This window comes from Strix aluco, chromosome 4, assembly GCF_031877795.1.
Source record: "Strix aluco isolate bStrAlu1 chromosome 4, bStrAlu1.hap1, whole genome shotgun sequence".
Classification (NCBI taxonomy): domain Eukaryota; kingdom Metazoa; phylum Chordata; class Aves; order Strigiformes; family Strigidae; genus Strix; species Strix aluco.
This window is the reverse complement of record NC_133934.1, coordinates 108,989,822-109,017,481: the sequence shown is the minus strand read 5'-3', so window position 1 is coordinate 109,017,481 and position 27,660 is coordinate 108,989,822. Positions and strand designations below refer to the sequence as shown.

The window sequence follows — 27,660 nt, the reverse complement described above, 5'->3', positions numbered from 1 at the left end:
GTTGAAAGTGTTTTTTAATAGACCAATACAGCAGTTGGTTTTCAGATCTGCTTACAACTGTACACAGCAAAAATACTAATTTTTCAGTTAGCTAAGCGCTGTATCAATCTGCGTATCTACAGCCCCATGTTATTTGAATTGCATTGCTGTATAGAGAGATATGCTCACCTTGTTTACTTTCCCCAATCTGGCTTGTCAAACTTGACATGAACTAACAGCAGGCATCCAAATTCACAGTGTTATTTCGGTACTCAGAAAGTTGTATCTTTAAAAAAGAAAGGGGAGAATATGTTTATCTTAGAGGCAGACAATTCTTAAGGTTTCTCTGCAGGAAAAAAACACCTGCTCTGCTTGATGTTTTTGTATTTCTGAAGAAAAGTTACATTGTCAGATGTTTGCATGTATGGTTTGTGGTTTGCAGAAGTATTGTTTTTGGGAGGTGGTACATAATAAACTGCATTGTGTGCATCACACTTTTCTGGAGCTCTCAGATTCAGAATTGTGTTATGTACAGTGGCTGTGAACTTTTACCAATGGTCCAAATGAAAGGCAGGATGTTGACCTGAGCTCTAATGGGTCTCCTATGGCTTTCTTCAAATTTTTCCTGAGCAAAAGAAGCCCTTCAAAAGGGAAGAGAAAAGGCAGAAGAAGGAAAAAAAAAAAAAAGAGGAAATGAAGAAAAATGAAACTGGGAAAGTAGGTGCCTGCTTATCTCAGCTGTTGGATAAGGACTTCTTCAGAAAGCGGGACATCCCACACTCTTAGTATTTATGAAGTATTAAGAAAGGGATAGAGTGGGAAAAGAATTTTGAGTTTGGCTAGACAGACTTTGTTCCATGACACCATGACCTGGCTTGGTGCAAATGGAGTGAGTGCTACAAGAAAAGCAACTTGGTGTTTGTGTCACAGATGTGTTCTGCAAATGATGTCAGAAAAGATTGAATGAGGAGACAAGAAGGAAAATGAAATATTGAAGAGGTTGGCTTAGGGAGCCCTAAGTAGGATGTGAAATCAGGAGTCCTGGGTGCCTGTAGTCTTTTTGACTCTGATGTATTATGGAATACTTGCATTGCTGTCTCTTTGCAAGAGCTGCTTTTTTTGCATCTGTGGCTTTTCTTGGGAGACTTGTCAGCTGACATCAAGAAGTGAAGGGCTGGAGAAGTTCAATTTGATACTGTGGTAGAAACCATGTAAATGCTTGTACAGAGGCATTATCTTAGGTATACTGGTAGTTTCTGTTGAAGTATGTTACAAAGCAGTAGCCTTCAAGCAACTTTTATTGAAGAGTTCTAAGAAGAAATGGCTTGAAGAAAGCTGTAATAAAGAATTATTTTCGTGATTAAAGAGGTAAGAAAGGAAGAATGTAGAGAAGTGAAAACTTGAAGGCTAATTTAAAGTTACCAGTTTATTAATGCTTCTATTAGGGTTGTTACGAATCTTCCACACCTAGAAGAAAGAAAGAATGTTAAAACTTAAGCTTGGACTGACAGTTCTTAAGGGATATTTAATTTCTCTTCTTAAAACATATTACCTCTGTGGAGTTATCTCTTCAGTCTGTATTTGCCTAAAGGCTTTTTGGCCAGTAGACTGCACGAGATAAACAGTGAAAACAAATTTGATTTTTGGGGTACTGTCTTTATATAGTAACAAATCTTGTTGAGTAAAAATCATACACAGAGATTTCTCTTTCCTTTTCCAAACTAGCTGTGGGAGAACAAGCTGATGCAGTCCAAGGCTGTAGATGGCTTCCATTCAGAAGAGCAGCAGCTTTTGTTGCAGGTGCAACAGCAGCAACAGCAGCAGCAGCAACAGCAGCATCATCACCACCACCATCATACACAACCCCAGCCACAGCAGACTGTGCAGCAGCAGTCTCAGCCACAACAGGTCCTTATTCCAGCATCTCAGCAAGGTCAGACTTACTCTTTCATCTCTCTGGCAAAAGACTGAAGTTAGACCAACTTAGCATATTCTACATCTAGGGCAGGGTGTTTATCTGATGGGTAACTTTGTGTCTTTGTGTTAAACTTTGTCTTTACTTGCCTCTATTTAACAGGTCAACAGAGCTGTCTTGGTGAAAAATAACTTGGTATTTATGTTAGTCATATTCTTCAGAAGATTTTGGAAAAGCTGAATTCTTCTCTTCTATATAACCTATGTTTTCAGAATACATGACTTTCAGATTCTATTAAAAACCCATTAGCAGCTCTGTAACTTCAAACCAATATACATATGCAGTCGACAATTTAGTCATGAGATAGTGATGTCATTAGGAGCAAATTAATTTAAAAATACATTGTTTAGCATAAGTGGATGCTAGGGCATGAAAAACATTTGTGTAACAGTCTTGAGTATATATATAGGAGATGGTTTTTCATGTTAAGCAAGTTTCAAGTGAAAAGCATAATGTCTGGGTATTTTTGTGGTCTTAAAAGATTGCACACTGTGTACGTGTGGGTGTTCAAGCCATAACAGTATTGTTTCTTGTAATTATTGTCTTGTGTATTCTCCATTAATAATTTAAGGAAAACATTTTCACCAATTACAATTTAATTTGAAAACTAAGATAAATACTACTGGATTTTACTGCATATATGCTGTGTAAACAAATCTGCCACCTGTGAAATGCTTGAGTTGAGTTTTCAGTGTGCTGTTAAAATTGCAGTATAAAATGTTTGTGGTAGTCAGTCGCAGACTACAGTCTTTTTATCAGATTTCATGGATCAGAACCTGTGTTGTTATAGGCACAAAAGATAGCTATGAGTTGATCTCCTCCCCCTCCCAAGCGCCCCCCAACCACCATATATTCAAAACAGAAGAGAACTAGAGTGACAATATCCTGAAGCTGGGGCTTTTTTTTCCTTGGTGGTGGGTTTTATTTTTTTTGGGGGGGGGGCGGGGTGTTTGGTTTGTGGTTTGTTTTTTTTTTTTTTACGGTTTTTTTTTCTTCTTATAGTACTTAGGTGGCTTCAAGCAATCCAAGTGTCTCAGTTTAACTTACAGTCAGCAGAGCCTGGAAAGTATACTCACCAAGACCTCTAGTGGCTCCTTAGCTGAATAGCTGTGACTACTGGCCAGGTTTCCTTCCACTAATATGGAGGTCACTGTTCTCCTGTTTGTGTCTTAGGGTAGAATAAGATCCTGCCTATAGTAATACACTTAAAACTGATTTATTGTTGCCCAGTGTTGTGGCTTATGACAAAATGACAGTGTGGAGTCTAAATGGAATTAGGATATCAAAGCACTTTAATCACAGACATGCAGTTTTATGAACTACTTGACTTCCATGTTCCATGGGGGAGATGGTGTAGTAGTTCCTTGCATGACCTTGCACGAGTTCACGCAGGCAGGGTGAGCAGACAGGGCGCAGTCCATCTCCTAGGTCTCGAACTTATCTGAGCTAGTTTGATCTTATCGTCCTCCACGAGTAGACTGAGCCATGGTCTCCACTCAGGTCAAAACCACCACCAGAAAGAACGTGGCAACCCAGACGGAGCTGTCACGCAAACATGTAGCGGTCCAGGTCCCGGGCTGCAGGGAGTGCCTGAGCCTGTCAATCCTGCCAGAGGGCAGCAGTGATACCACCTGTGTGCTCTGTGATCATCTGGATGACCTGCTCAGCCTGGTGGCAGATCTCAGAGGTTGAAAGATTAAGAAGCATTAGGGAGTGCGAAAGGGAAATTGATTGGTAGAGTAACACCTTAGCACCCCTGAAGCATCAGGAGCAAATGGAGGCTCCAAAAGAGGCAGGTAATCCCTCACCCTCTTGCTGCCAGGCAGAAGGAGGGGACCTAAGAGATGGGGGAGGCTGGAAACAGGTCCCTGCTCAGGGAGGCAGGAAACTCCTCTCCCAATCTCCTTCATGTTCCATGGTGTCCCTTCACAACAGATACGGGGCCTTGGAACTTTTGAATGAAGTAGAGAAGGACAAAGAAAATGAGTCAGACAAGGAGGAATACCAAGGTCGGGTTGCTCTAGACCAGGTATTAAAACCAGTTCTAAAAAGAACCCCAGAAGAGTCATTGTAGTGGGTGACTCTATTCTGAGGGGTGTTGAAGGCCCAGTATGCAGACCGGACCCTTTTCATAGGGAAGTCTGCTGCCTCCCTGGGGCCTGGGTGAAGGACCTCACAGAAAAACTCCCTGCTCTAGTGTGACCCAAGGGCTGCTACCCTCTTGGTTTTTCAGGTAGGTAGCGACAATATTACCAGGAGAAGTCCTAAAGCAATGAAGAGAGATTTCAGGGCCTTGGGGAAACTGGTTAAGGGGTCGGGGGCACAAATTGTGTTGTCCTCCATCCCTTCAGTTGTGGGGATGGATGAAGAAGAATACAGGAGAAGTCAACAGATGAACTTGTGGCTCCAAGACGGGTGTTACCGTCAGGGCTTTGGCTTTTTCAATCATGGGTTAGTATACAGGACGCCACACCTTTTGGCATCAGATGGGATGCACCTGTCCCAGAGGGGGAAAAGGATCTTGGGGTAGGAGTTAGCTGGGCTCGTTGAGAGAGCTTTAAACTAGATTTGAAGGGAGAAGGGGGGAAAACATCAGCCCATCTGAAGTGCACGTATACCAATGCACACAGCGTGGGTAACAAACAGGAGGAGCTTGAAGGCATGATACAACAGGAAAATTATGATGTAGTGGCTATCACAGAAACATGGTGGGATGTCTCCCATGACTGGAGTGTGCCAGTTGATGGCTACAAGCTCTTTAGAAGGGACAGACAAGGAAGGAGAGGCAGTGGGGTGGTGCTGTATGTTAGGGACTGTTACAATTGCTTCAAACACAAGTATAGTGAAGACAGGGTGGAGTGTCTTTGTGTTAGAATCAGGGGGAAGGCCAACAGGGCAGATGTCATAGTGGGAGTCTGTTATAGGCCACCCAACCAGGATAGAGAAGTCGATGAAATGTTCTATAGGCACTTAGGAGAAATCTCACAATTGCTTGCCCTTGTTCTTGTGGGAGACTTTAACTTCCCAGACATCTGCTGGAAATACAACACAGCAGAGCAGGACCAGTCCTGGAGATTCCTGGAATGTGTGGGAGATAACTTCCTGACACAGCTGGTGAGTGAACCGACCAGAGAAGGTGCCCTGCTAGACCTCCTCTTTGTGAACAGAGAAGGACCAGTCCAGTGGATGATGTGGCAGTTGGAGGCTGACTAGGGCACAGCGATCATGAAGTAATAAAGTTCTCTCTTTTTAGAGAGGCCAGGAGAGGGGGAAGCAGAACTGACATCCTGGACTTCCAAAGAGCTGACTTGGACTTGTTTAGGCAACTGCTTGACAGGATCCCTTGGGAGATGGTCCTAAAGGGTATAGGGGTCCAGGAAGGCTGGGCACTCTTCAAGAAGGAGGTCTTAATGACTCAGGAACAGGCTGTCCCCAGGTGCTGTAAGAGAAGCCGGCAGCAGAGAAGGCCACCCTGGCTAAACAGGGAGCTTTGGCTGCAACTCACATAGAAAAGAAGAGTTTATGGCCTTTGGAAGAGGGGCTAGCCACTCACAATGATTACAAAGATGCTGTGAGGCTATGCAGGGCGGAAATCAGGAGGTCCAAAGCCCAGCTAGAAATTAATCTGGCATCAGCAGTCAAAGATAACAAGAAATGTTTCTATAAGTATGTGAGCAGCAAAAGAAAGACCAGGGAGAGCCTCTATCCCCTGCTAGACACAGGAGGAAACATGGCAACGAGTGATGAGGAAAAGGCTGAGGTGCTTAATGCCTTCTTTGCCTCAGTCTTTAATAACAAGACTAGTTGTACTGAGGGAATCCAGCCTCCTCAGCCAGAAGACAGAGACTGGGAGAACGACCCCCCCACAATCCAGGAGAAGAGAGTCAGTGACCTACTGCATCACATAGACACACACAAGTCTATGGGACCGGATGGGATACACCCGAGGGCGCTGAAGGAGCTGGCTGGGGTGCTCACCAAGCCGCTTTCCATCATTTACCAGCAGTCCTGGCTGACCGGGGAGGTCCCGACAGATTGGAAATTGGCCAATGTGATGCCCATCTATAAGAAGGGTCGGAAGGATGATCCAGGAAATTACAGGCCTGTCAGCTTGACTTCAGTGCCCAGGAAGCTGATGGAGCAGCTCATCCAGAGTACCATCACGCAACACATGCAGGACAACCAGATGATCAGGCCCAGTCAGCATGGGTTTCTGAAAGGCAGGTCCTGCTTGACAAACCTGATCTCCTTCTATGACAGGGTGACCTGCTTATTGGATGAGGGAAAGGCTGTGGATGTTGTCTACCTTGACTTCAGTAAGGCCTTTGACACCATTTCCCACAGCATTCTCCTGGTGAAACTGGCTGCTTGTGGCTTGGATGGGCACACACTTTGCTGGGTAAAAAACTGTCTGGATGGCTGGGCTCAAAGAGTTGTGGTGAACGGAGTTAAATCCGGTTGGAGGCCGGTCACGAGTGGTGTCCCCCAGGGCTTGGTTTTGGGGCCACTCCTGTTTAACATCTTTATTGATGATCTAGATGAGGGGATCGAGTGCACCCTCAGTAAGTTTGCAGACGACACCAAGTTGGGTGGGAGTGTTGATCTGCTCGAGGGTAGGGAGGGTCTGCAGAGAGATCTGGACAGGCTGGAGCGATGGGCCAAGGCCAACTGTAGGAGCTTCAATAAGGCCAAATGCCAGGTGCTGCACTTTGGCCACAACAACCCCCAGCAGCGCTACAGGCTGGGGGAGGAGTGGCTGGAGAGCTGCCAGTCAGAGAGGGACCTGGGGGTGTTGATTGACAGCCAGCTGAACATGAGCCAGCAGTGTGCCCAGGTGGCCAAGAAGGCCAGTGGCATCCTGGCTTGCATCAGAAATAGCGTGGCCAGCAGGGACAGGGAAGTGATCTTACCCCTGTACTCGGCACTGGTGAGGCCGCACCTCGATTACTGTGTTCAGTTTTGGGCCCCTCACTACAAAAAGGACGTTGAATTACTCGAGCGTGTCCAGAGAAGGGCAACGAAGCTGGTGAAGGGTCTGGAGCACATGTTGTACGCGGAGTGGCTGAGGGAACTGGGGTTGTTTAGTCTGGAGAAGAGGAGGCTGAGGGGAGACCTCATCGCCCTCTACAACTACCTGAAAGGAGGTTGCAGAGAGCTGGGGATGAGCCTCTTTAACCAAGTTACAAGCGATAGGCCAAGAGGTAATGGCCTCAAGTTGCACCAGGGAAGGTTCAGACTGGATATTAGGAAGCATTTCTTTACAGAATGGGTTGTTAGGCGTTGGAATGGGCTGCGCAGGGTAGTGGTGGAGTCCCCATCCCTGGAGGTGTTTAAGAGTCAGGTTGACATAGTGCTTAGGGATATGGTGTAGTTGGGAACTGTCAATATTGGACTGGATATATTGGTCAATGGTTGGACTGGATGATCTTCAAGGTCTTTTCCAACCTAGTTGATTCTCTGATTCTGTGACCTGGTGCAGTCACAGAGAGAGATCAGAATGATCGGTGTGGTGATTCCTGCTGTCCTGTGTGTGGTCCTGGCACAAAGTCACGAGATTTCCTTGGGCTCTTCTGTCCTCCCTGGGTTCCCTGAAAATTGGAGTGATGACCTCAGATCTTGGTGCAAGGTTGTGGGGCTTCCCTTCCCAGAATCTCTTCCAGAAACTCAGTTATCCCCACTATTCTTAAGTGTCATTAGTGATAGGGTTGGATGGAGAATACTTTGTCGATGATTAGTTTGTTCAGATTGCTCTGTCATTTTTCAATTCACTGTCACTGATACTAGCACTGGCAACCTGCTTGTTCCATAGGCTTCGACACTTGCACTTCTAGACAATGAACAGGTTGTTTGCAGAGTTTAGCTATCTATTCCCTTTAGCACACAAAAACTATTTTATTGTTCGGGACAGGAGGTTGATCATATTTCATCTGCTTCTGCTACGTTAGAAAGACAGTGAAAATCATGAGCTTATGCTGACAGCTGTGTTAATTAGACCTAACTCAAGCTAACTGCTGCATCCTGTTAATAATATAGTCTTCATCTTGCAGTGATCCTTGTTTAAGTCTGTTTTAAGAGTTAACCACTGTCAGTTGATGATTTTGGAGAACTCTGTTACTGGACAACAGCACGTTTATCAATATTTCACTAATACCTTCAATTTCAGAAATGTATTTTAAATCTTGCTTTATCTAGGGTCAGAATAGGTAACTGAAGTGCTTGAAATAAGATCTGTAAAGCCAGAATAGCCATATTGCCTCTCAGAGCTGCTGTTGTATATTGTCCTGAGGGTGAAACTTAATATTATCAGAGGCTGCTCAGTAGGTGTTTTTGTTATGAAGCTCAGCTGATGTTTGGGTGGTGTTCTTTCTAAGTTATTTTGGCTTGGATGTTATTTTGGGCAGACTGCTTAGTTTTCATGAAATACTGTTTTTCTGTTTGTAGCACCTCAGCAGCAGGTTATTGTGCCAGATTCCAAGCTGATACCGCACATGAATGCATCAGGCATGGTAAGAAAAGCAGAAGTTTATACATGCATACACTGTCATTATGTAAGTTGTTTTAGTAAATGCAATATAGTAAACAGTAAACACAGATCTGATATTAGTCATCAGATGCTTAAAAGTAATTTAGAGCACACTGTCTGCCATCTTTCTGAGTTTTGCTGCTGCACTGACAATCTAGGAACAGTAGTGCAGGATGTTAGTTTTGATAACAAATCTAGGGTTTATTCTGATCCTCTGCCTTTAAATATGTTTAACCAAAACTTTTTTTTAATCAGAAATTGAAGTACTGTTGGTATGAATCTGCTTGATGATATGCTTGTCATATACCAACAGAACACTATTAACTGCTGCAAGCATAGTGTATTTGCTAGATGCAGGAAAAAACGTTAACCACTCTGAAACTCAAGCTTATCTCAAATGAGAAATTTTTTAGCCGTTCACATCAATTCTTTTCTGGTCACATTTGATTCACTAATTTTGTAATAGCGCATAAAACTGAGTCTGGTCATTTACACTTTTCTTGCAGCTTTTATCTCTAGAGGTTAATTTTGGTTATCTTATCTTGCTTTAAACTCACGCCCTGGCTTAATTTAAAATAAAAAATTGCTTGCAGAGTGATGAAAACAACAGCTAATACAAGTTAAATATGTGTATTAAGACCAGAATTCATTACATTCTTACCACTTCTATGGTAAAAGCACATGAAACAGTTTCGTGATCAAAGCTGCAGCAGCTTGCTTAGCCTTCACTTCCCCATTACTTGCTGACTTTACTGTAGAAGAGAACTTGAACTTCCTTACTCAAATAGCATGATTTACCAAGAGGCTGAGAGCACGTGAACATCTACCTTTTTCTTATGTCTTTTACAACCATTTCAGTGTGATTTGTAACTTCCCAAGTCCAACTGTTAAAACTTTTTTTTTTTTCTGTCATTCAATTAGATCTTGTTCATGGATATTGCAAAAATGAGTATGCAATGCTTTTAAAACTCTGCCGCTGTCAAAATGCGGATGAATTGTATACTGCAGAAGACTGCTGTTCAGTAAATAGTTACAGAATCCATTTGGAATTAGTGTGTGTTAGAAACGTTTAAGTTGGTACTAAAGAGTGGATCTGACAGACCTTGAGTATCTTGGAAGGCAGAGCATAACGAGAGTTTATTCATCTGCCTTTGTCTGGGACGTGCGGATGCAGACAAGCACTTTTCAGTTTTGCTTGGCAATCTTTTAATTTTTACAGTTGTAACTACTATATTGACAGGTCAATATGGAGAGATCATATTTCTTATAAACAGGAAGTGTGCACTCTACGTAGTAATAAAGTTTAAATCCTTTCACTAGCAAAGAGTAAATAGACATTGTTCCTTTATAGAGAGGAAAGGGAGGCTTTTCCATAGGCAGCTGAAGTTAGACCCTTGAAATGAAGAGGCCTCTGGAGAAGTCCATATCTGCGAGTTAAGGACTTAATGCAGATTTTTGTGTTTGGAGCTCCCATAATTGTGTTGGAATTCAGTTTCCTTGTAATTTCAAATCATTACCCATTGAGTGTCTTCAGCTTTATCTTCTAACCAGCTGTCTTGGGAGAAAAAATTAGTCATTCTGTGAACAGTCAGTACACTGTATGCGTACACTCACTCAAAAGAGCTGCGTTATGCGGGACTTGAAATGCAAATCATTTACAGTATGAAGAAAAGTGCAAACCTGATTACTACTCCTTGTGAAAACAAGACAGGAGAACATGATCATTGCTTCAGTACCTTATGTTTCTTCTGATTTGTAGGCCCATATCTTTAGCTGCTTTGAAAAAGTGTAAGTAAAATTGCCACATGAGCAATGCAGTGTTGTGCTCTATTAGTAGATCAACAGAGAAGGCAAAGGAGAAAAAAAAACCTGCTGAGCTTACAGCTAAACCAAGAAACCACATGGAGCTGGGTTAAGGTCATGCTTAGTGATTGTTGCTTCAGTCTTCTTGCTATTAAGGAGGTGGAAAATACTTTTTATATGTAGTATAATGTACAGTTGATTAATGCCTGCATTTCAATAGCTGCAGAAATTTGTGTGCAAACACTGTCAACAGCAATAAAAGGGTATGTATTTTCAGGCAGTATGTTGTGAGATGAAGCACTGGCCATAACGTCTGTGGTTAAAAACCTCTTCTTGTATTTCAGAGTGCTGCAGCCACTGCAGCTACGTTGGCTCTCCCTGCTGGCGTTACTCCTGTTCAGCAGATACTTACAAATTCAGGTAACCATCTTGGGATCGAACAGTGGTTCTGAGGGTGCTTGGGAGGGAGAAATTCTGGGTTTTACTCCCTGCTATGTATTGTTAAAAAGCAGAACCTGGGAATCCACCTTTACAAAGTAGTGCCATCTCTTCACTGGACTCCTGGACTCTTTTGCTCACTGACTTGCTAGTCTTATGAACCTTGTGGTTCTGACCTAACTGTGGTGTGGGTTAGATCCTGTGCAAGTTTTCCCCACTTGTTAGAGAAGCCCATGAAGCAAGAAGACAGGTGTTGCTGTTCCCCCACTTTGCATATTTCTGAGCTTTGTGATACATGGTCTAAGCATGGATACTAGATGGGTTATAAAAAATGCAGGGTCCCTTCATCTGTGAATTCAGATGAGGAATGTCTTAAGGTTTCTTGTACCTGCTGAGCTCACACAGTGGAATTTCTGATTTTGCTGGCAATGCTAATTTTATTTTAGATTTATTATTTTTAAATGCTGTCATGTTTTACCTTTAAAATATAATTAAATGTTACTTTTATGAACATCGTGTCTGATGCTTCATGTAGTTTTGTATTATGCTGATTTTATAAGCTTGATTCTAGATCTATTTAGCATGGAGAGTAAAGGAAGACCTGAGAAAGCTCATTTTCTAGAATCAGTTGCTGCTTTTGCCAGAGTAGTCCATCTAGTCTGCTCAGAATCACCTGGGACTTAACCTCCCTGCTTTAAACATTTGAAAGTTTTATGGTTATATAGTTGAAATAAAATTTAAATGTGTAGCTGTTCTAGAAATGAAAATTTTCCCAATTTTTAAGGAAGCATATCTTCTATTTGTCATAGCATAGAATAACCTATGACTCACATATTTTACAGTCATAATTTTTTTTCTTAAACAAGGGGCTAGGGCAGTCCCGTCTTTGAGTTATACTTAGTTATTTTAGTAAATAGGGCTTTGCATTTTGCTGTGGAGGGTGAACAGGAAATAAAATCAGTCTGAGGGAAATGTATGAAGTTCAGGATTATCTAATTTAATTTCTCTTCCATCTTTTTGATGAGAAATGTGAAAAACTAATGTTGGAATATATCTTAGGTCTTGCTTTTCAGAGTTGGAGGCCACCTCTGAAGGGTGTGTGAGTCTTAGATGTATTTTGTGAAGAAAGGTATAAAATGATAAAGCTATAAGGATAATAAAAGAAGATTGGGTACAGGCATTATGGGAACAGAAAGGAGAGGTGGATAATAAGTGTAAGGATAGATTTTTCAAAAAGACAACTGCACAATAATATTGCAAAGAAAGTTACACAAAGAGGAATTTCCTGTACTGTGGTAATCAGGGAGAGGAAAGGACATCATCTGACAAGACCCTGGAAATACCACAGTGTTAGCAGTGGATAGAATTTTTGTGGTATTGAATACCTGTATTCCTATTTTGGTATATGTTCATTTGTCTTTTTATCTGTAAAATCTATCTTCTGAAACATTAGGTACGGTCATAAGTGGGAGCTAATATTTAAAATACTGTCTGGTTGTTAAAGGATTAGACTTTGGGTTGCATATGTAAAATTATTTTTGGATTGCATACCTCATGATAGTATTTAGATGGTAAACAACCCTGCTAGTTCTTTGTTTCTGACACAGCTGCAATAGCATAGTATTTTTTCACTGGTGAAAGTGAAACATAAATGCTCTTCTTTGTCATCAGTGTTCTTCCAGAAAACAAGCTTCTAAACTAAGAAAATTTTAAAAGTTCATTTCTACATTTGATTAATTCGATATTTATTTTATTACAGGCCAGATCCTCCAAGTAGTTAGAACTGCAAATGGAGCTCAGTATATCATTCAACCACAGCAGTCAGTTGTTCTACAGCAGCAGGTCATACCACAAATGCAGCCTGGTGGAGTACAAGCACCTGTTATACAGCAGGTAAAGAAAAATTTTTGAGTATACTTGAAAGAAAAAACATGATAATAATTACTAAAGAGGCTTGCATTTCTGTGAGCAAATTGAAATAGAACACAAAAGTCAGAAATGATATATTTAAAAAAAATGTGTTAAGTGTGTTTCTTAAAAATGAACGATTTTGAAATGTCATTTTCAATGTCACTTTTATTCTTGCCAAATTCTGAGTGGCTGCAGTTTAAAATTTCTTTTGTGCATCCCCTAATGACAGTTATATTATGTGCATAATCCTAGTCTCCATCCTTTAAAAAATGTGTTTATTAGTTAAAATGATTCTGTGTCACCTAACCCATAAAAGAAAATACCTAAAACAAACACACCCCCCACCTTGGTTATGCTGGTAGTGAACACAGTATGTTTTATGAGGATTTTTGATCAGCTACAAGGTCAAGTGTGTGACCAGACTGTGTGAGCATTGAATTTAGCATTGTGTCACAGTTCTGCAGTTTAAGCATGAATAACAATTTGTAGAGAGTTTGAAGTTAAATGTTTTATGGAGAAGGTTTAAAAATAATCTTTTACTTGAATTTAAACATTCTGTTGTTGTGCTTGGAACTCGGGTGTGGTGTTAATGGTGGTGTTTTAGTATGGAAAGACAGTAGGTTTTCTTAGATTTAGCAATGCAAAATGCAGAAAATGAACACCAAGTAGTGAAGGAAGGTATGTTATTGGTGATTAAATTATCTATCTGATATAGGTGGAATATTTGTAACTCTTGTTTCTCTAATTAGTGTAAGTCAGATTGATATGCTTTAATTGTTTTCTGTAAGTGATGTGGTAGTGTATTGTGTTAGCAGCCACAGTACTTGCAATGATATTCTATCAGGTTTTGGCTCCTATCCCTGGAGGGATTTCCCAGCAGACGGGAGTGATTATTCAGCCTCAGCAGATCCTGTTTACAGGAAATAAAACACAAGTCATACCTACAACAGTGGCTGCCCCTACACCAGCTCAAGCACAGATTCCTGCAGCTGGTCAGCAGCAACCACAACAACAACAGGCACAACCACAAGCACCACTTGTCCTCCAAGTTGATGGAGCAGGGGACACATCGTCTGAAGAAGAAGAAGATGAGGAAGAAGACTATGATGATGATGAAGAGGAAGACAAAGAAAAAGATGGGGGTGAAGATGGCCAAGTTGAAGAGGTAAACTTATTATTTCAGAAGACTGGAGCATGCTTCTGTTTCATTTTAATTTTTTTGCAATATTTGAAAGAAAACTGTATGCTTCAAGTAATATTATATTCCAATAACTTTGAGAATATAACTTTTATTCTTGTACTCCAAGTTCTTTATTTTCCATATTGAAATTGTGGAAACTGTATTAGCAAAGCACCTTGAAATGCATGTGGGGAAGGCGGGGGTCACAGCAAAAACTGTTAATTGTTGTGAATGTCCTTTTAAAAACTTCAGCAGTAATATTTCTGATGTTATGGAGAGGTCAGCCATGAAATTATGAAACCTTCATAAGCAAACAGAAATAGGCAGCTTCACTTGGGACTGAGTGCATACAAAAGCAAGGTGTTAGGAAGATTGACAGAAAGGAGAGCCTATATTTAGTTCACTGATCCAACCGATGGGTGTGGTCTGACCTGTATCTCACTGATGATTCTGTTGCTTTCTGTTACACTAGAACACGCCTGAGAACTCAAATTTGATTATAAAGTACCTTCTAGAAACATTAGACCTTGATTTAATGAAATCAGGAGATAGGACTTGTTGCATTCTTAATTTAGACTCTTGAGCTGGCTTGGTTTTGGACTCGAGCCACTGGTTCTTACTAAGTTTTTGTGTATTGCACCAAAAAGGCCCATTTAATAAGGAATTGAAAAAAAAAAAAAAGTGGGGGGGAGACGGATACTAATAAGTTAAAAGGACTGTTATTTCAGTCTCTGACAGGGAACTTGGAACTCCCTAAAATGCGTTTTGAACTGTCAGATCACTTCCACAGTTCTCTGCAGCCTTTCCAATTTTAAGATTCCATTTAAAATGCCACTCTGAGGAGCATATATAGCATTTCACAGTCTGTATCACTCATGCAGTATATGCAGGTAAAACTTTTAACTTTTATAAAGGGGTTAAATCAGATTTTTCTGTAGTACATCTACAGTGGTGTCTAACAGTATTTATTTAGTTAAAACTTACAGGTTGGGTTCACGTCACCTTTCCATTATATTGATTGGCACAGATGTCAGTTTGGATGTTTTAATAGTTACCTTAAGTATAGGTCATCATGCTTAAATATTAATTGTTCTTTAATAGTACCTTAATGCTAGCATTTCTGTGGAAATTTTTTTATAAGCCAAGACTTTCTTATCAGCATGCCAGAGATCTACTGTTATTTTTGCTACCTTTGTTCATCAGCAGCTACATAATGAGTGGACCAGTTCCTTAAAGCTTTTGAAGTCACTTAAATATAGCATTACTTTGGAAGGAATTAGGACTTCTAGTACACCTTTTTCTTCTCTCACTAGCATCTCCCCCGTTTAGCTTATACATTTGGGAGTAGGTGGGAAGATGAAGATTATACTGAAGACTTCAGAAAAGTTGTTTTGTGTTTATTGAAGGTTGTTTTAGCTTTTGAAATGTTTGTTATTTAAATGAGATTAAAAAACCCCCGAAATTTCTGCTGGAACAGGGTGTGAGCAGGAAGAGGAAAAAAATGTAAGTAATTTTTAAGGGACATGTAAATACATTCTAGAAGGTCTGGAGAAGTTATTTTGTATGTATCTATGCAAGATCATCTTAAAGCATCTTTTTTTCCCCTCCTGTAAAAACTTTTTGCATGTTCTCTGTGTGGTACGTCAAATGTGAATAAGTCATGGAGTTTGTTTTTAATGGCACACAGGGAGTGATGTGACTAACTTTCCACTGCTTAGATGCTTTAGAAAAATTAAAATCTGCATAATGATAAATTTTTTTCTAAAGACAAGTTGCAAGCACCAGAACATTTACAGTAGAGGAGCAAGAATGGTTGTGGTGACAAAAGGCTGCAGTGTCCGGGATCTGGCCTGGACACTGAAGTTCCAGACTAAAATTGGTAAGGACATCTTCTCAGGATGGAGGGCAGGAAGAAAGTGTATGTGCATCAGCCCTCTGCTGGAAAGCCTGATATTCCCCACCTTAAATGCATTTTATGTCCTGTAGTTCATAGGCAAGCCTCATGTGAGTAATCAAAGCAACAGCTTTGATCTTAAACAACATAACTTTTTGCACGTGTTTCTTTCAGGAGCCTCTTAACAGTGAAGATGATGTGAGTGATGAGGAAGGACAAGAACTGTTCGATACGGAAAATGTTGTTGTGTGCCAGTATGATAAGGTAATCTCTACAGAACAGAATCCAAGAATTCTACTTTCTCTGTTCTTCTTCCTATCAAGTCATAATTTTTAAGTAACATCTTTGTAACTGTTAAGTACAGGTAGATCTGCAAAGGTTATAATGTGAATGGTAATATAAGAATTAGCTATTGTTTGTTTTCAAAACAGGTTTGTGTAACATGTTTTTTCTAAACTTGGCAATGAGTAAAATTCAGAAAAATACGGCTGCGTTTTCTTTTTCTTCATCGTGTCTTCTTGTGACCTTTAACAAAAGGTCAGTCCTCTGGGCTCAGAAGTGAACTATTGTAAGTCAGTTTGTACATTTACTGTGTCCATGAGTGGAAGTAGTCATCATGATTTAGTCTTGTGGAAAACTTTCTTGGTCACTAAAAATATCTCCTCTTGATGATAGAATAGATATCAGAAGAGAAGGTTCTTTCTGTGCTATGCATCACTGAAATGGTGATGTGGAATGCTTTTGCTTATTTTGCTTTAAATTCTGCTGAACTGTCTTGCCTCCTCTATAATGACTAATTTCTTCTTGCATATTTGCCTGGGGATATGCAAGGATTCATCTATGTCTGGAGTTGTTTTACGTTTGTCTAGAAGATATCAGGCAGCTTTTTACTGAGGTAGTATGCGGAAAGATTATTCAGTGTGGATTTTCTTTCTTTTCCTTTACTAGATTAATTGGACTACGATGAATAAGGATTATTTTTAAAGCAGAAAAAAGTTGTAAGCTTGTTGAATAAAAACTCCTACATTGCGAATGGCTTGGTTAGAAAACCTTCAGTTATGCCCAGACTGCTTAGACTTGTCATCAGATTCAACAGAATTTAAGATAGAGGAAAGTGGTACCAGTATATACATCCTAGCCATCTGTCTCCTCCAGACTGTAATACAAAACTGTTAGTTTCAAGGCAGTTTGTGAGGCTAGTGAGGGACCTCAGAATAGCAGTCAGAAAAGCTTGTTGGGAGCTGCTAAAGCTGAGCAACAGGAACTACTTTGAAATCCTCCCCCTCTTAAAAGTTAAGAATGTGAACTCACTCGGGAACAGTGTCCATCGTTAACCTCTAGTATCATCTGCTCTGAAAGGACTTCATCACTTACCCAGCAATCATTGTTCAGTTTGTCTCTATACAGGATCAGGTCAGCCGTTCTGAGCAGAGTTCCCTCTTGCACAGTGTCCTGCATCAGCTCATGGTGGGTGCCTCTGGAACAATGAGACAAGGGCAGACAGGTAGTGATGCTCATGTAGAGCATTTTACCATCCTTCTGTGAATTGTCTCTTGAGGGAGACAGATAGTGACTTTGTAGCAAATGGCCAGCAGAGGGTTTTTTTCTTAATATGTCAGAATTTAATTTGATTATTTTTTGAATCCTTGTAAACTTTGCCTTATAAGAAGTTTCATAAATGAATTATGTGCGTGTGGAGAATTACATAATTTTTAACCCATTGGTTTCATATGATACCTCCTAGTTCTTTATTTAGAGGAGTGTTTCCTCTGCTTTCTTAGTGCCTTTTATGATACTGCAGACCATTGTAATCCTCCTCAGTCACCTCTTTGAAATCAGAGCTACACTTCGCTTGATTGTTATTTGTACAGCTGTCCAAACACTTGATTATTCTTACTTTCATTCTCCAGATCTGTTTTATTCTTCTGTATCTTACTTGATACAGGTGGATAAGCTTGAGGGAGGATCAGAGCTATTCACAACACAGGTGAACCTTCAATTTAGTGTGGTGTAGGAATGTTCTGCAATAGGTCATGTGTGCTTTTGACCCCACTGAACACAGAGCTGATGTTCTCACAGAAAAGTCCTAGAACATTGCGTTCGCATTCCTGACTTGCAATTGTCAACTCAAACCCATCATTTTTTCTATCCATGTGTTGTGGTTTAACCCCAGCTGGCAACTAAGCATCACACAGCCTCTCGTTGTAAGTTGGAATTGTTTTTTCCATGTTACTACCTTCATATACTTGAATGCCACCATTGTTTTATTACACAATGAGTTAGGGTAGTAACATCGTTCTGCAGCTCTTCAGTAACTGTTCCTTTGTATCATCACTGATGTTTTGTCATTTTCCAGATGATTAGTGAATTCTTAAACCATGCAGACTTCAGCCAGCATAAATCTCTTCTGGAATGATCTCATTTCACTGTAAAAACAGTTATCTTACCCTTGTTTTCCCATCTTAATTCAGTTGTTTATTCTTCTGGGGACCTTCCTTCTTACCTCATGGCAGCTCAGATGCTTCTGATGAGGGATTTTTGTTGAATGCCATTTGGAAGGGCAAATAGAATATATAAGCCAGACCTTTCCATGTTCATTTATTTGCTGTTGTCACTGACTTTTTAGCTTAAAGGCAGCACAGACCAAACAATAGTACTAATACTTGATCGAGTGCTGTAGTCATATCTGTTCTGGTATTACTTTACTGTTTGTTTCTACAGCCGTAATAGTAGATGATGAGACTTCCTGTCCTTGATGGAAATTGAAAAATTGGGATGGCTTTCCTTGTTAAGCATTTTGTAAAATTTTCTTAACTTTTCCTTAGATCCCCTAATTATATTTTTATGTTTTATCTGCAAAAGTTTTAAGTTAAACATAAGAACATAAATATACTTAAAGACTCTTCTAGTGGATTTATTGACTTCTTAGTACTCCTGGGAAAATGTTTATCTTGCATAGTTGCTGTTAGTTCTAGTGATACTTTCTAACTTAAGCCCTGTACGCTGTGTTGAAGCAAGAAAAGGATTGTGTGTTTTTTGGGTTCCTGGTTTAGCATCTTCATGAAGTAGGACTTGACTGTTCAGTGCTGCACGGTGATGTTTACTCAGTAGGCATAAGATAACTGAAGTCTTCCAATACTACAACTGTTTGTGGCCCTCGTATCTCCTCTGATCTCCTTCACCGCATTGGTCAACCTGCTTTCTGTAGCCAGGTAGTATTTGGGAATGGGCATGAAGAGAGAAGAGTTACTTCTGTATGGAATATTTTTTTAAAGAGAATATGAATAGAACTGTTGTTTTATTCTTTATCTTCTCCTGTGTCAACAGGAATATCCATTATAACCTGAAGATCCATTATGTCACAAGCTTCTGTAATATGGACGCCTTGGGGACCAAAAATGGAATGAATGTTGTCGTCTTTTTTTTTTTTTTTTCTTTTCCTCTCCTCGTATTTCTTGGGTTGTTGCAAATAGCTGGACTGATCTCTCAGCTTAATCTTAAAAATTTCTTTTAAACAAAGTCTTAAAAGGGCCAATATTTTAACTGGGAAGCCTATAGATCAAAGTTGAAGCTTCATGCCGTCATCCCCAATACTGGAGATGTTACTTTTCTCACTTGACACTTTATAATGAGAATTGGAATGTAAATCATATACAATGACTCACTATTGAGAAGAAATCAGAGAATATAAGATTAGAACATGTATCAGCTTGTGCATTTTGTACTGTAGAGGTTTTCAGACTGAAAATCTTGTAAATAATCCACTTGGCTTTTAATCTGATCTTAATTTATGGAAACCCAGAGTCAAACTCTAATATTAGAAGTAGAAAGTTGAATAGGCCTCCTATCTATCTATACATAACATAATCCAACTAGTTTTCATGCAGAATGGAATTTAGACAAGAGATGCAAATAATAAAACTTAGTGTTTGAATCTTTAAGGGCTGGTTTAAAACATTAGTCTTTCTGCTACAGTGGTTGAAATGGGGATTTCTGGCTTTCAAGTGGAGTTTCACATATGAAAGATAATTTAATCAGTTAAAGCAGCACAGGAGGATATATCTTTCTTTTTCCTTTTCAACCACCTCTAAAAATGCTTTGGATTTTGGAATGCCTCTGTGCTTGCATGGTTATATGACAGTTGCTGTCCCTGGTTTAAACAATGAAAACAGAAAATACTTCTATGTATAGAAATAGTTTTTGTTTTTCATAGCTAAATACAGAGTTGATTTTCAAGGTATTTGTAGTAATTTAGTAATGTATGTCTAATAGTTACTTTTACTTTTTCTTGCCCTTATAATTTACTTACGCATTATTACCTATTTCTGATGCAGAGTAATAGTTTAATTTTTTTCCCTGTTTTCAGATTCATAGAAGTAAAAATAAATGGAAATTTCATCTCAAAGATGGCATCATGAATCTTAACGGAAGAGATTATGTATTTTCCAAAGCCATTGGGGATGCAGAATGGTGAAGTTTTAAAAGACAAAACAAAACAAAAAACTCCCTGTAAAAGGAAAAAAAAATCAAAAGCAGGAAAGGTTGAGACTTGGATGTATACTCCAGTCAAAATGTGTATCTGCACATCAGAAATAATAAGCAAAAGTATTGGAACAAAGGTAAAATGTGGCAACAAAGACACTACTTCAGATGAGCAAGCCATGGACTGTAGCAGCTATAGCATTGTCTGGGAGCTGGTTTTGTGTGTTAGGAATACCTTAATTATCAATTCTACATACAGGTACCTACAGCTGGTATTTAGCATGTAAGGCTTTGTTCCCCCTCCCGCCCCCCCCCCCGCCCCCCCCTTTTCCTTGATTTAAGATTTTAAAATACTTCTTCCACTGATTGAAGGAACTCTTCCCTTTGATAGATTATTAATCTGAAAATGCTTATTGTGTGTACAAATCTTTGCTTTGAACACTTCCTTTTGGTAGTGAGGATGGTCAGAATGTTACTTAAACTGCGTGCAAGCTTTGTACAGAAGGGTAAGAATTAAGGTGTTAAATTTTAAATAACTTGTATAAGGAAAATATTTTTAATTCTGATATGCTCATTAATTATTATATCTATTTGTTGTTTTCAATTCAGTTTCCCATAAGCAGGTGGTTGTTCCTAGCAGTTACAAAGTGGTAAAATGATCATTTATACTTCAAAATTATTTTAATTTCATGTAAGTGATACCTTTTATTTAGGGCTGTATTTTTTAAATACTAAGCACCTGTTAGCTCCCCCTGCCCTAAAAGTCAGATTGCTTAACTTGTTAATTATATTCTTGCTGTTTGGTGATGGTTCAGCATCACTGCACTGAAACAAATAATACAGGTTGCATTGATTTTTAAAAAAGGCTTTGGAGACCTTTTGAGTCAAATGTGTTAGGTAATGGCATAATAGATGCATTCCTTCACCTGCTTGCTACATATGTAGTCCAGACATCCACAAATAATTCAGCAGACCACAAGAATGACTAAATTTTTAATATAGAAAATCACATAAAAATTCTAACATCCTGGCTGCAACTCTGTTAATCAAGGATCTGCTTTACTAAAAAGTATAGCCATAAGTTATCTGCAACAGTTAATCTCTCTAAAGTTTCCAGGTGGCATGTAATTTCATGAAGAGAGCTGCACAGCTTTGAGAACACAGATTTTGTTAGAGTATCTTTAGACTGTCTTGGTAACAGAAATCAAGTGGTCGGATGCACTAAACCTTGTGTAGTCACTTTTTCACTGCCTTTTCCAGAGGTGTGGTTTTGTGGTGGGTTTTGGGGTGGTTTTTGTGAAAAGCAACAAGGTTGCTCCCCCCTCCTTCCCTTCCTCTCCTGAGAAGTGAACACCTCTTCTTCATGCATACCTTGCAAACCCTGCTTTCAGAAATGCAGTTACTTTTGAATGAGGAGAGGGAATGGGCATTATATAATCTTCAGAAACTGTTGAGGAAGGAATGCTCATGTGGCTCACCATTTCAGAAAAATTCTATGTTTCATTGGGTGCTTGGAAAGATGATGAAAAAAGGACACAGTGAAGATAATTTTAACTAAATTGGGGAAGACTTTCAGAAGCAGACATTTGAACCATGATTTCTGACCTTTTTTTGCTTGAGAATGAAACTTTTTAATCATTATTTAACAAAGTCACAAGTGTATTTTAGCAGTATAGACCAACTGCTCTAATTTTCATTCTCTCTGATTTACTTGCCTCCAAGTGCATTCATAGTCTCGGTAGTACACAGAAAACTCAAAACACATTGTAAAGAGAGGTTTTTTTGCTGTGATTTTGTACACCTGTGCTCTCATTGATACAGACTTAAACTGCCTGTAGACTATATCTAGAGCCATATGGTTAGCCATCTACATACATAAGCTTTATGAAAAGTTAATTGATGTTTCTTCTAATTCATTCTTAAGTAATGGAGTCCTCAGAGTGCATTTTTGGCTTGGGGCTTCAAGGTATCACAAACTCATCGGTGTTTGCTTTCTTCTGAACAAAGCAGATATTTTATTTTAATTTTTTTACCATTGTTGACACTTCCGTGTACAACTGCAATGAATTAATAATGTACCAACTAATTCCTTCCCTCACTTTTTCCATATCTGTTACCAGTAAGTCTTAAGTGGTAGACTTCAGAAAAATTCCCATAAGTCTGCACAACCAAACTAATAAAAGGAAAAAAAATCCCTTTAGGTATAGATTCCTGTTTATACTACTGGAACCCAGATTACTTGTACAAGGCTTTGTTTTTGTACATCTTAGTGATTTTTTTTCACCCACACACATATACTAGAAGCTGCATAGCCTTTTTATTTATTTTTAAGGAATAGCAAAACTTTAAAGGTAACTTAAGCTTAGCCTGTTCTGAAGGATGATAGAAGCTTTCTGAACTTGCACAGTCTCTTGCAAGCTAATTGTATGGTATGCTTTTCAGATAAGAAGTTTTGTCTTCGAATACAAATACCTGTGAAGTTTTTGGAAAGCCAGTCAAACATGAACATACCAAACTGTGCTCTTATTGCTACATCAAGTGTTCCTTTTTTTAAATCAAAAAGCATGTTTAAATTTCATTTTATTGTAGCAGCTTGCTGTAAGAATGTAGTTTGCTTAATTTTATTATTGTACTTGAATTTTTAATAATGGTTTTAACAATGTAACTGAACAGACCATTTCATTAGGTTCCAAAGAAACCATTCCTTTCAGAGGCCAAGGGATTCCCATGTTCGTAGTTCATAAATAATTTCTCTGCCCCCCAGCCCCCACCTTGGAAATAGCTGTTTGTTTTTGTTGTTGTTTTTTTTTTTCCCCCCATTTAAATAGTTCAGTATTATGGAAGCAATTAATGATTTCAAGAGGGCTTATGTTAAAATTTGCACAGATAATGGAGCACCTTTTTATGATGGAAGAAAATGGGAAAGGATAACTTCATAATTATAACCATGATGGCTGATGGAAACTTGTAGAACAGCTGGGCAAAATTCTGAATCTTGTGCCTTTTCAGTTTGCAGAATATCTGTTTTGCCAGTATGACAATACTTCTTTTTGATTCCTGAGAGGGTAAATTTCATGCAGTGCTTCAATCAGAAAATCAACTTTTTTGCTCTAATTCTGTTGGGTTTTAGTGTGTGCAATCATTTTAAAACATCTAAGTTGAAAACAATTTGAAATATGTTTTCTGTTGAGATAATAGAGAATTTAGTCACATAAGGGATTTTATGTTGGACTATTTAAATAAAATATGTTTTTATTCCCCCTCACTTGCTGGTTAGTGACAAGATTTCTTTGAGGCTTCATACTCCTTATTCCTGCATTGTACTCACAAATTGCATTTGAACATCATTCAGTTTCCTAAACATGATTTAAAGTAATAATTGTGGTCTGAGTTTATTTCCAATAATATGATATGTGATTCTGAAGCACAGTTTCTAGAAAAGAACAAAGAACATGTTGTGTCATGTAACAGATTTTTTTATAAATGTTTTTTCTATTTCTGCTGCACAATTAGGAGTGTTAAAGTAAACTTCATTGAGTCTGTGAAAATAATTCCACTGCTTAACAGCAGTAATTGTGTCACCATGTAACACTACCAGAGTAAAATTTCTTAATTCCATGAAGGAGTTAGAGACCTTGTTAACTAAAGTTAATTTTGATTCAGTCTCTTCAATTTGTAAAAGCTCCTTTAAAAACAATAAAGCCCCCCAAATTTTTCCCCAAAGCAAAAGCTTCCTAATAGAATGCAATAAGATGTCCAGGAAGTGAACGGTGGTTTTAGGATAATGCACACTGGATTGATACTGGGCTGCCTTACACAGCATCGTGGGGTTTACTGTGTGCCACCCCACCCACACACCCCCAACTGAAATTAGAGTTCTTTTCAGATTTTGAGATTAGTGACTATACAAGATGAAGAAACTTCCATATTGTTTTGTATTGGTGTCTGGCATCTTAAGTCTTGTTTTCCCATTGCTGTGATTGGTTGGGAAATGTGTAAAAACCAGTCCATTGGTTTCCCTGTTGTCTACTTTTTTCAGGCAGTTCATGCAGTGTGTCTTTTAATTATTATCTGGTGGATTAGATTGTGGAACAAAAGGAGCTTTTTTTGACAGGAAGAACTATGTTGGCTTAGCTATATGTACAGTCATCCAATGAGACATGTCCCAGAGTGCATAGGGTACCAATAGATTATGGAGTGGGGGAATATCCTTTTTTGCTGTTCTGAGCTACTATTGTCAACTGCTGTTGTACATATACTGTTATGTGTAAGGGGGTAAATATATTTATTATGTTTGTAAAATTCATTCTGTACAATTGCAGATCAAGGTTGCTCCTCTGTGATATACAGGATATTATGTTTCAAAGGCCATGCTTGGAATACAATTAGAGAACTTAGTATTTTGATGTACTAAGACCTATTTTAAGTTTAATATTTTGCCTTTGCAAAAACTTTAATTAAAGATGTTATTTAAAAATGTTTGCCACTTCATTTACTATCTTGCATGCGCATTTGTTTAATACATGAAGTTTAATGACTATTACATAATAACACTGAAGATTATGAATTTATTTCCATCACACGCAGGTAACTTCACTGTCACCTAGTTATTGAATTTGCCTTGCTGACTTTCCCTTTGACATCATCACAACGTTATAAAAAAGTTCACTTTTTAATCTTAAGGCCAGACTTCCATATTTATTTAAGAATTTGCTCCCTATGGTAACTTGAGACTTAGGTGTTGAGGCAAGATTGATTAAGAACTTGGTGTGCCATCTGGATGTTAGTCCTGTAAATGGAAACGCAAGATAATATCGAGAAATAAAATACACAGTTCTTGGATGATAGCTGGTTGATTTTAAAGGTTTCATCTTCATCAGTGAAACTGATTTAACAGAACTGCTTTCTAGTGTAAGCAGGTGACATCTTTTTAGTTCCTGGCTAGAAGCAGTATCTTGAGACATGACATGCTTTATTTTTAAACCTAAATTTTGAATGTGAAATTCTATACATCATTAGAAAGAATGTAAACTGTAGGCTGTACTGCCTGTATGGAGGGCTGTATTTTGGAATGCGATGATTTTGAAGTAACCTTTTAGCTGTAGTGTTATAAAGGTATAGGAAACAAAGAATCTATAGAGTGGTATTTTTTTCCTAATTCTTAAGAGGTTTTTTTCCCTAATAGTTTTGTAGCCCTCCAGCCCTTGACACTTGGGCAAGTATTAAAAAAACAGTACTGCTTTTCCCATAAAATTTGCCATACTTGTTATCTTGAAAAGGATTTGGAGATGAGTCTGGATAAATAACTATCAGAAATTATGATGTTTTACCAAAAAAGATAATTGCTGTCAGAGCTTGCATACTGTGTAAGAAAAAAGCGGCTTGGAAAAATGGTCTGTTGTTCTGGCCAAAATATTTTCAAAAGGACCCTAAAAAAAGGAGGGAAAGCAGAATGCTGACAAATTCATAGCAAGCTCAAGTTAAAACCCAAAAAAAAGCTGGATGTCATCCCTGTAAGGAAGGATGAGAACATTATAATTGTGAATGTTAATTGTACTCTCAGCTGTGCATGAGCAAAGTATTTCAAAGATATTTTTTGGCCAAAATCAAATATAGTTAAAAATACCTTATTTTTTTTTCCTATTAGTTTGAGTTCTTTATGGCTTTATTTATTTTAGTTGCAGAGGTATGAGAGAATAAGAATCTTGGGATATTGCATAGCTTTCAGTATATCCCCATTTAGTTTCAACTACACATCATTCCTTACAACTTGTCTTAAACTGTATCAACTTTGGAGTTCCTGTTTTCTTTTGGTTTTTCTATCCCAGACTGTAAAATACTCTGTTAAAGACTGAAGGTCTTGCCACTTGTTTTCAGAGCAGACTCCTGTTACTCTTTTTTCAGAGTTATTTTTTCACCACTAATGGGATTATGCCAAAACCACTCTAATCCTTTCAGATGTAATGACATCAAAATGAACTGCAGTTCAGCTACTTTTGACCTTTAGTGTGGATACATAACATTCAAAAAATTGGTTTTATGACAATTTTTTTCTTTAAAGACTTTCCCAATTATTTTTGTGTGAAATGCCTGTGCAGTTCCATCTTTTTACATAGTATAAATGTGCATGTCCTTGTGTGACCTGAAAGAGGGTTATCTGAAATAATGAGGTAATATGGAAACATAAATAATTGCAAATAGCACTTTGCATTACAAATGATACTGAATTGCCTATTCACGTCCGTAAATCAAAAGCCTCTCTCTGAAGATGGATATTGGTGAGCTGGTATTTTAAAATGCCTAAGACACATAGCTGGATGTATTTGGTTTACACTTTGTTGTTTTTATTTTCATTTTTTAGTTGTTTTGTAAACAAAAAGTTACCGAAATTGAAAACAGCAAGTGTTTAATTTTTGTAAGTATATTTCAGTAACAAATCCTAAACAAAGATTATCATTAAATTATAAAAGAAAAAAAAAATCTTTGTAATGCAAAAAATTTGTTCTTTGTGGATGTGTGATTCTGTCAAGGTCGAAATGCTTTTCCTTTGCTAGAGGTACCAAATGAAGCAGAACTGCACTGCAGCCAAGCCCTCTAGATGTGTGGAACAGAAGCTACGTTTGAATCCCAAGAGAGTTGGGATGCTGCTTTACAAGTGCCAGAGTTGGCAGGATTTAATGCCAAGGTAAAGAAAACCCCTTTCTAGCTGGTGATGGAGAAAATGGTTTGTACTAGCATAACAAGGAAGGCAGTCTTTTCTGCCAAACCACCCGGCTTCCTGATATTTCCAAAGGCTTATTCCCATTTCTCCTAGGAATCCTGCTGCAAGGTCCCTGCAGATAGGGCTCCTCCTGCGTCCTGCTATACCAGCAGCTGAGGATTTTGAACAGACCTTTGCCCTTGGAGGAACAACTGACTAACTTCAGGTGCGCTGTCCGGATTCAACAGGTAATGTATTCTGGGGAACATAGTGTTCTGGGGAGTACAGCATGTCTAAAAAGGATGTATCACACAATTTACCCTGTGGAAAATCTGCTTGTAGGTTTTGTTCTGTCTTGCCTTTTTTTCCAGAAAACCTGAATTTTTGCAGAATGGAAACTCTTCTGAGTTTACCTTGTTTGAGCTTTTAACAAAGACAAAGCATTAGTGCTGGGAATAATATTTCTGACATACTATTTTTTGTGGACTAAATGTGTCTGTCGATTTTAATAAGTAGTTTTAATCTTAAAACATTAAAGCAGCATCTAGGAAAATTCTGTGTTTGTGTAGAGAGTTGACAAATGGCTTGGTAAGTGTGATGGTAATACCGATGTTAAAAATTCATTAGCTAAAGAAGAAATGTATTCACAGCACAGACACTTCTGCACCTATCACTTAAGTTTGTTTTGGGAGGGGAAAGAGGGGAAGTGGAGCAGTTCTTAATTTTAGCAGATCAAGTTGCTGTCAATGTTTATTCAGAATGTCTTTTGGCTTTC

General features: G+C 38.7%; 1 protein-coding gene across 4 annotated transcripts in view; it reads left to right on the top strand.

Annotated features, from left to right (window-relative positions):
• The window catches only part of GTF2A1 (general transcription factor IIA subunit 1), a 32,365-nt gene extending 7,701 nt beyond the window's left edge, over window positions 1-24,664 (top strand). Inside the window, exons 1-10 of one of the 4 annotated variants that reach the window (XM_074824866.1) lie at window positions 1,834-1,912; window positions 2,057-2,089; window positions 2,957-5,068; window positions 5,958-6,174; window positions 8,396-8,460; window positions 10,625-10,700; window positions 12,478-12,611; window positions 13,474-13,794; window positions 15,878-15,967; window positions 20,070-24,664. In XM_074824866.1, the coding sequence (XP_074680967.1) occupies window positions 4,616-5,068; window positions 5,958-6,174; window positions 8,396-8,460; window positions 10,625-10,700; window positions 12,478-12,611; window positions 13,474-13,794; window positions 15,878-15,967; window positions 20,070-20,177 (1,464 nt within the window). In that variant the 5' untranslated portion in view covers window positions 1,834-1,912; window positions 2,057-2,089; window positions 2,957-4,615 and the 3' untranslated portion in view covers window positions 20,178-24,664. Of the gene's footprint in view, window positions 1-12; window positions 1,348-1,704; window positions 1,913-2,056; window positions 2,090-2,956; window positions 5,069-5,957; window positions 6,175-8,395; window positions 8,461-10,624; window positions 10,701-12,477; window positions 12,612-13,473; window positions 13,795-15,877; window positions 15,968-20,069 lie in introns of those variants that run through there. The other 3 variants (XM_074824865.1, XM_074824869.1, XM_074824868.1) reach the window with 3 other exon arrangements.
• Window positions 24,665-27,660: the final 2,996 nt, after the last annotated feature.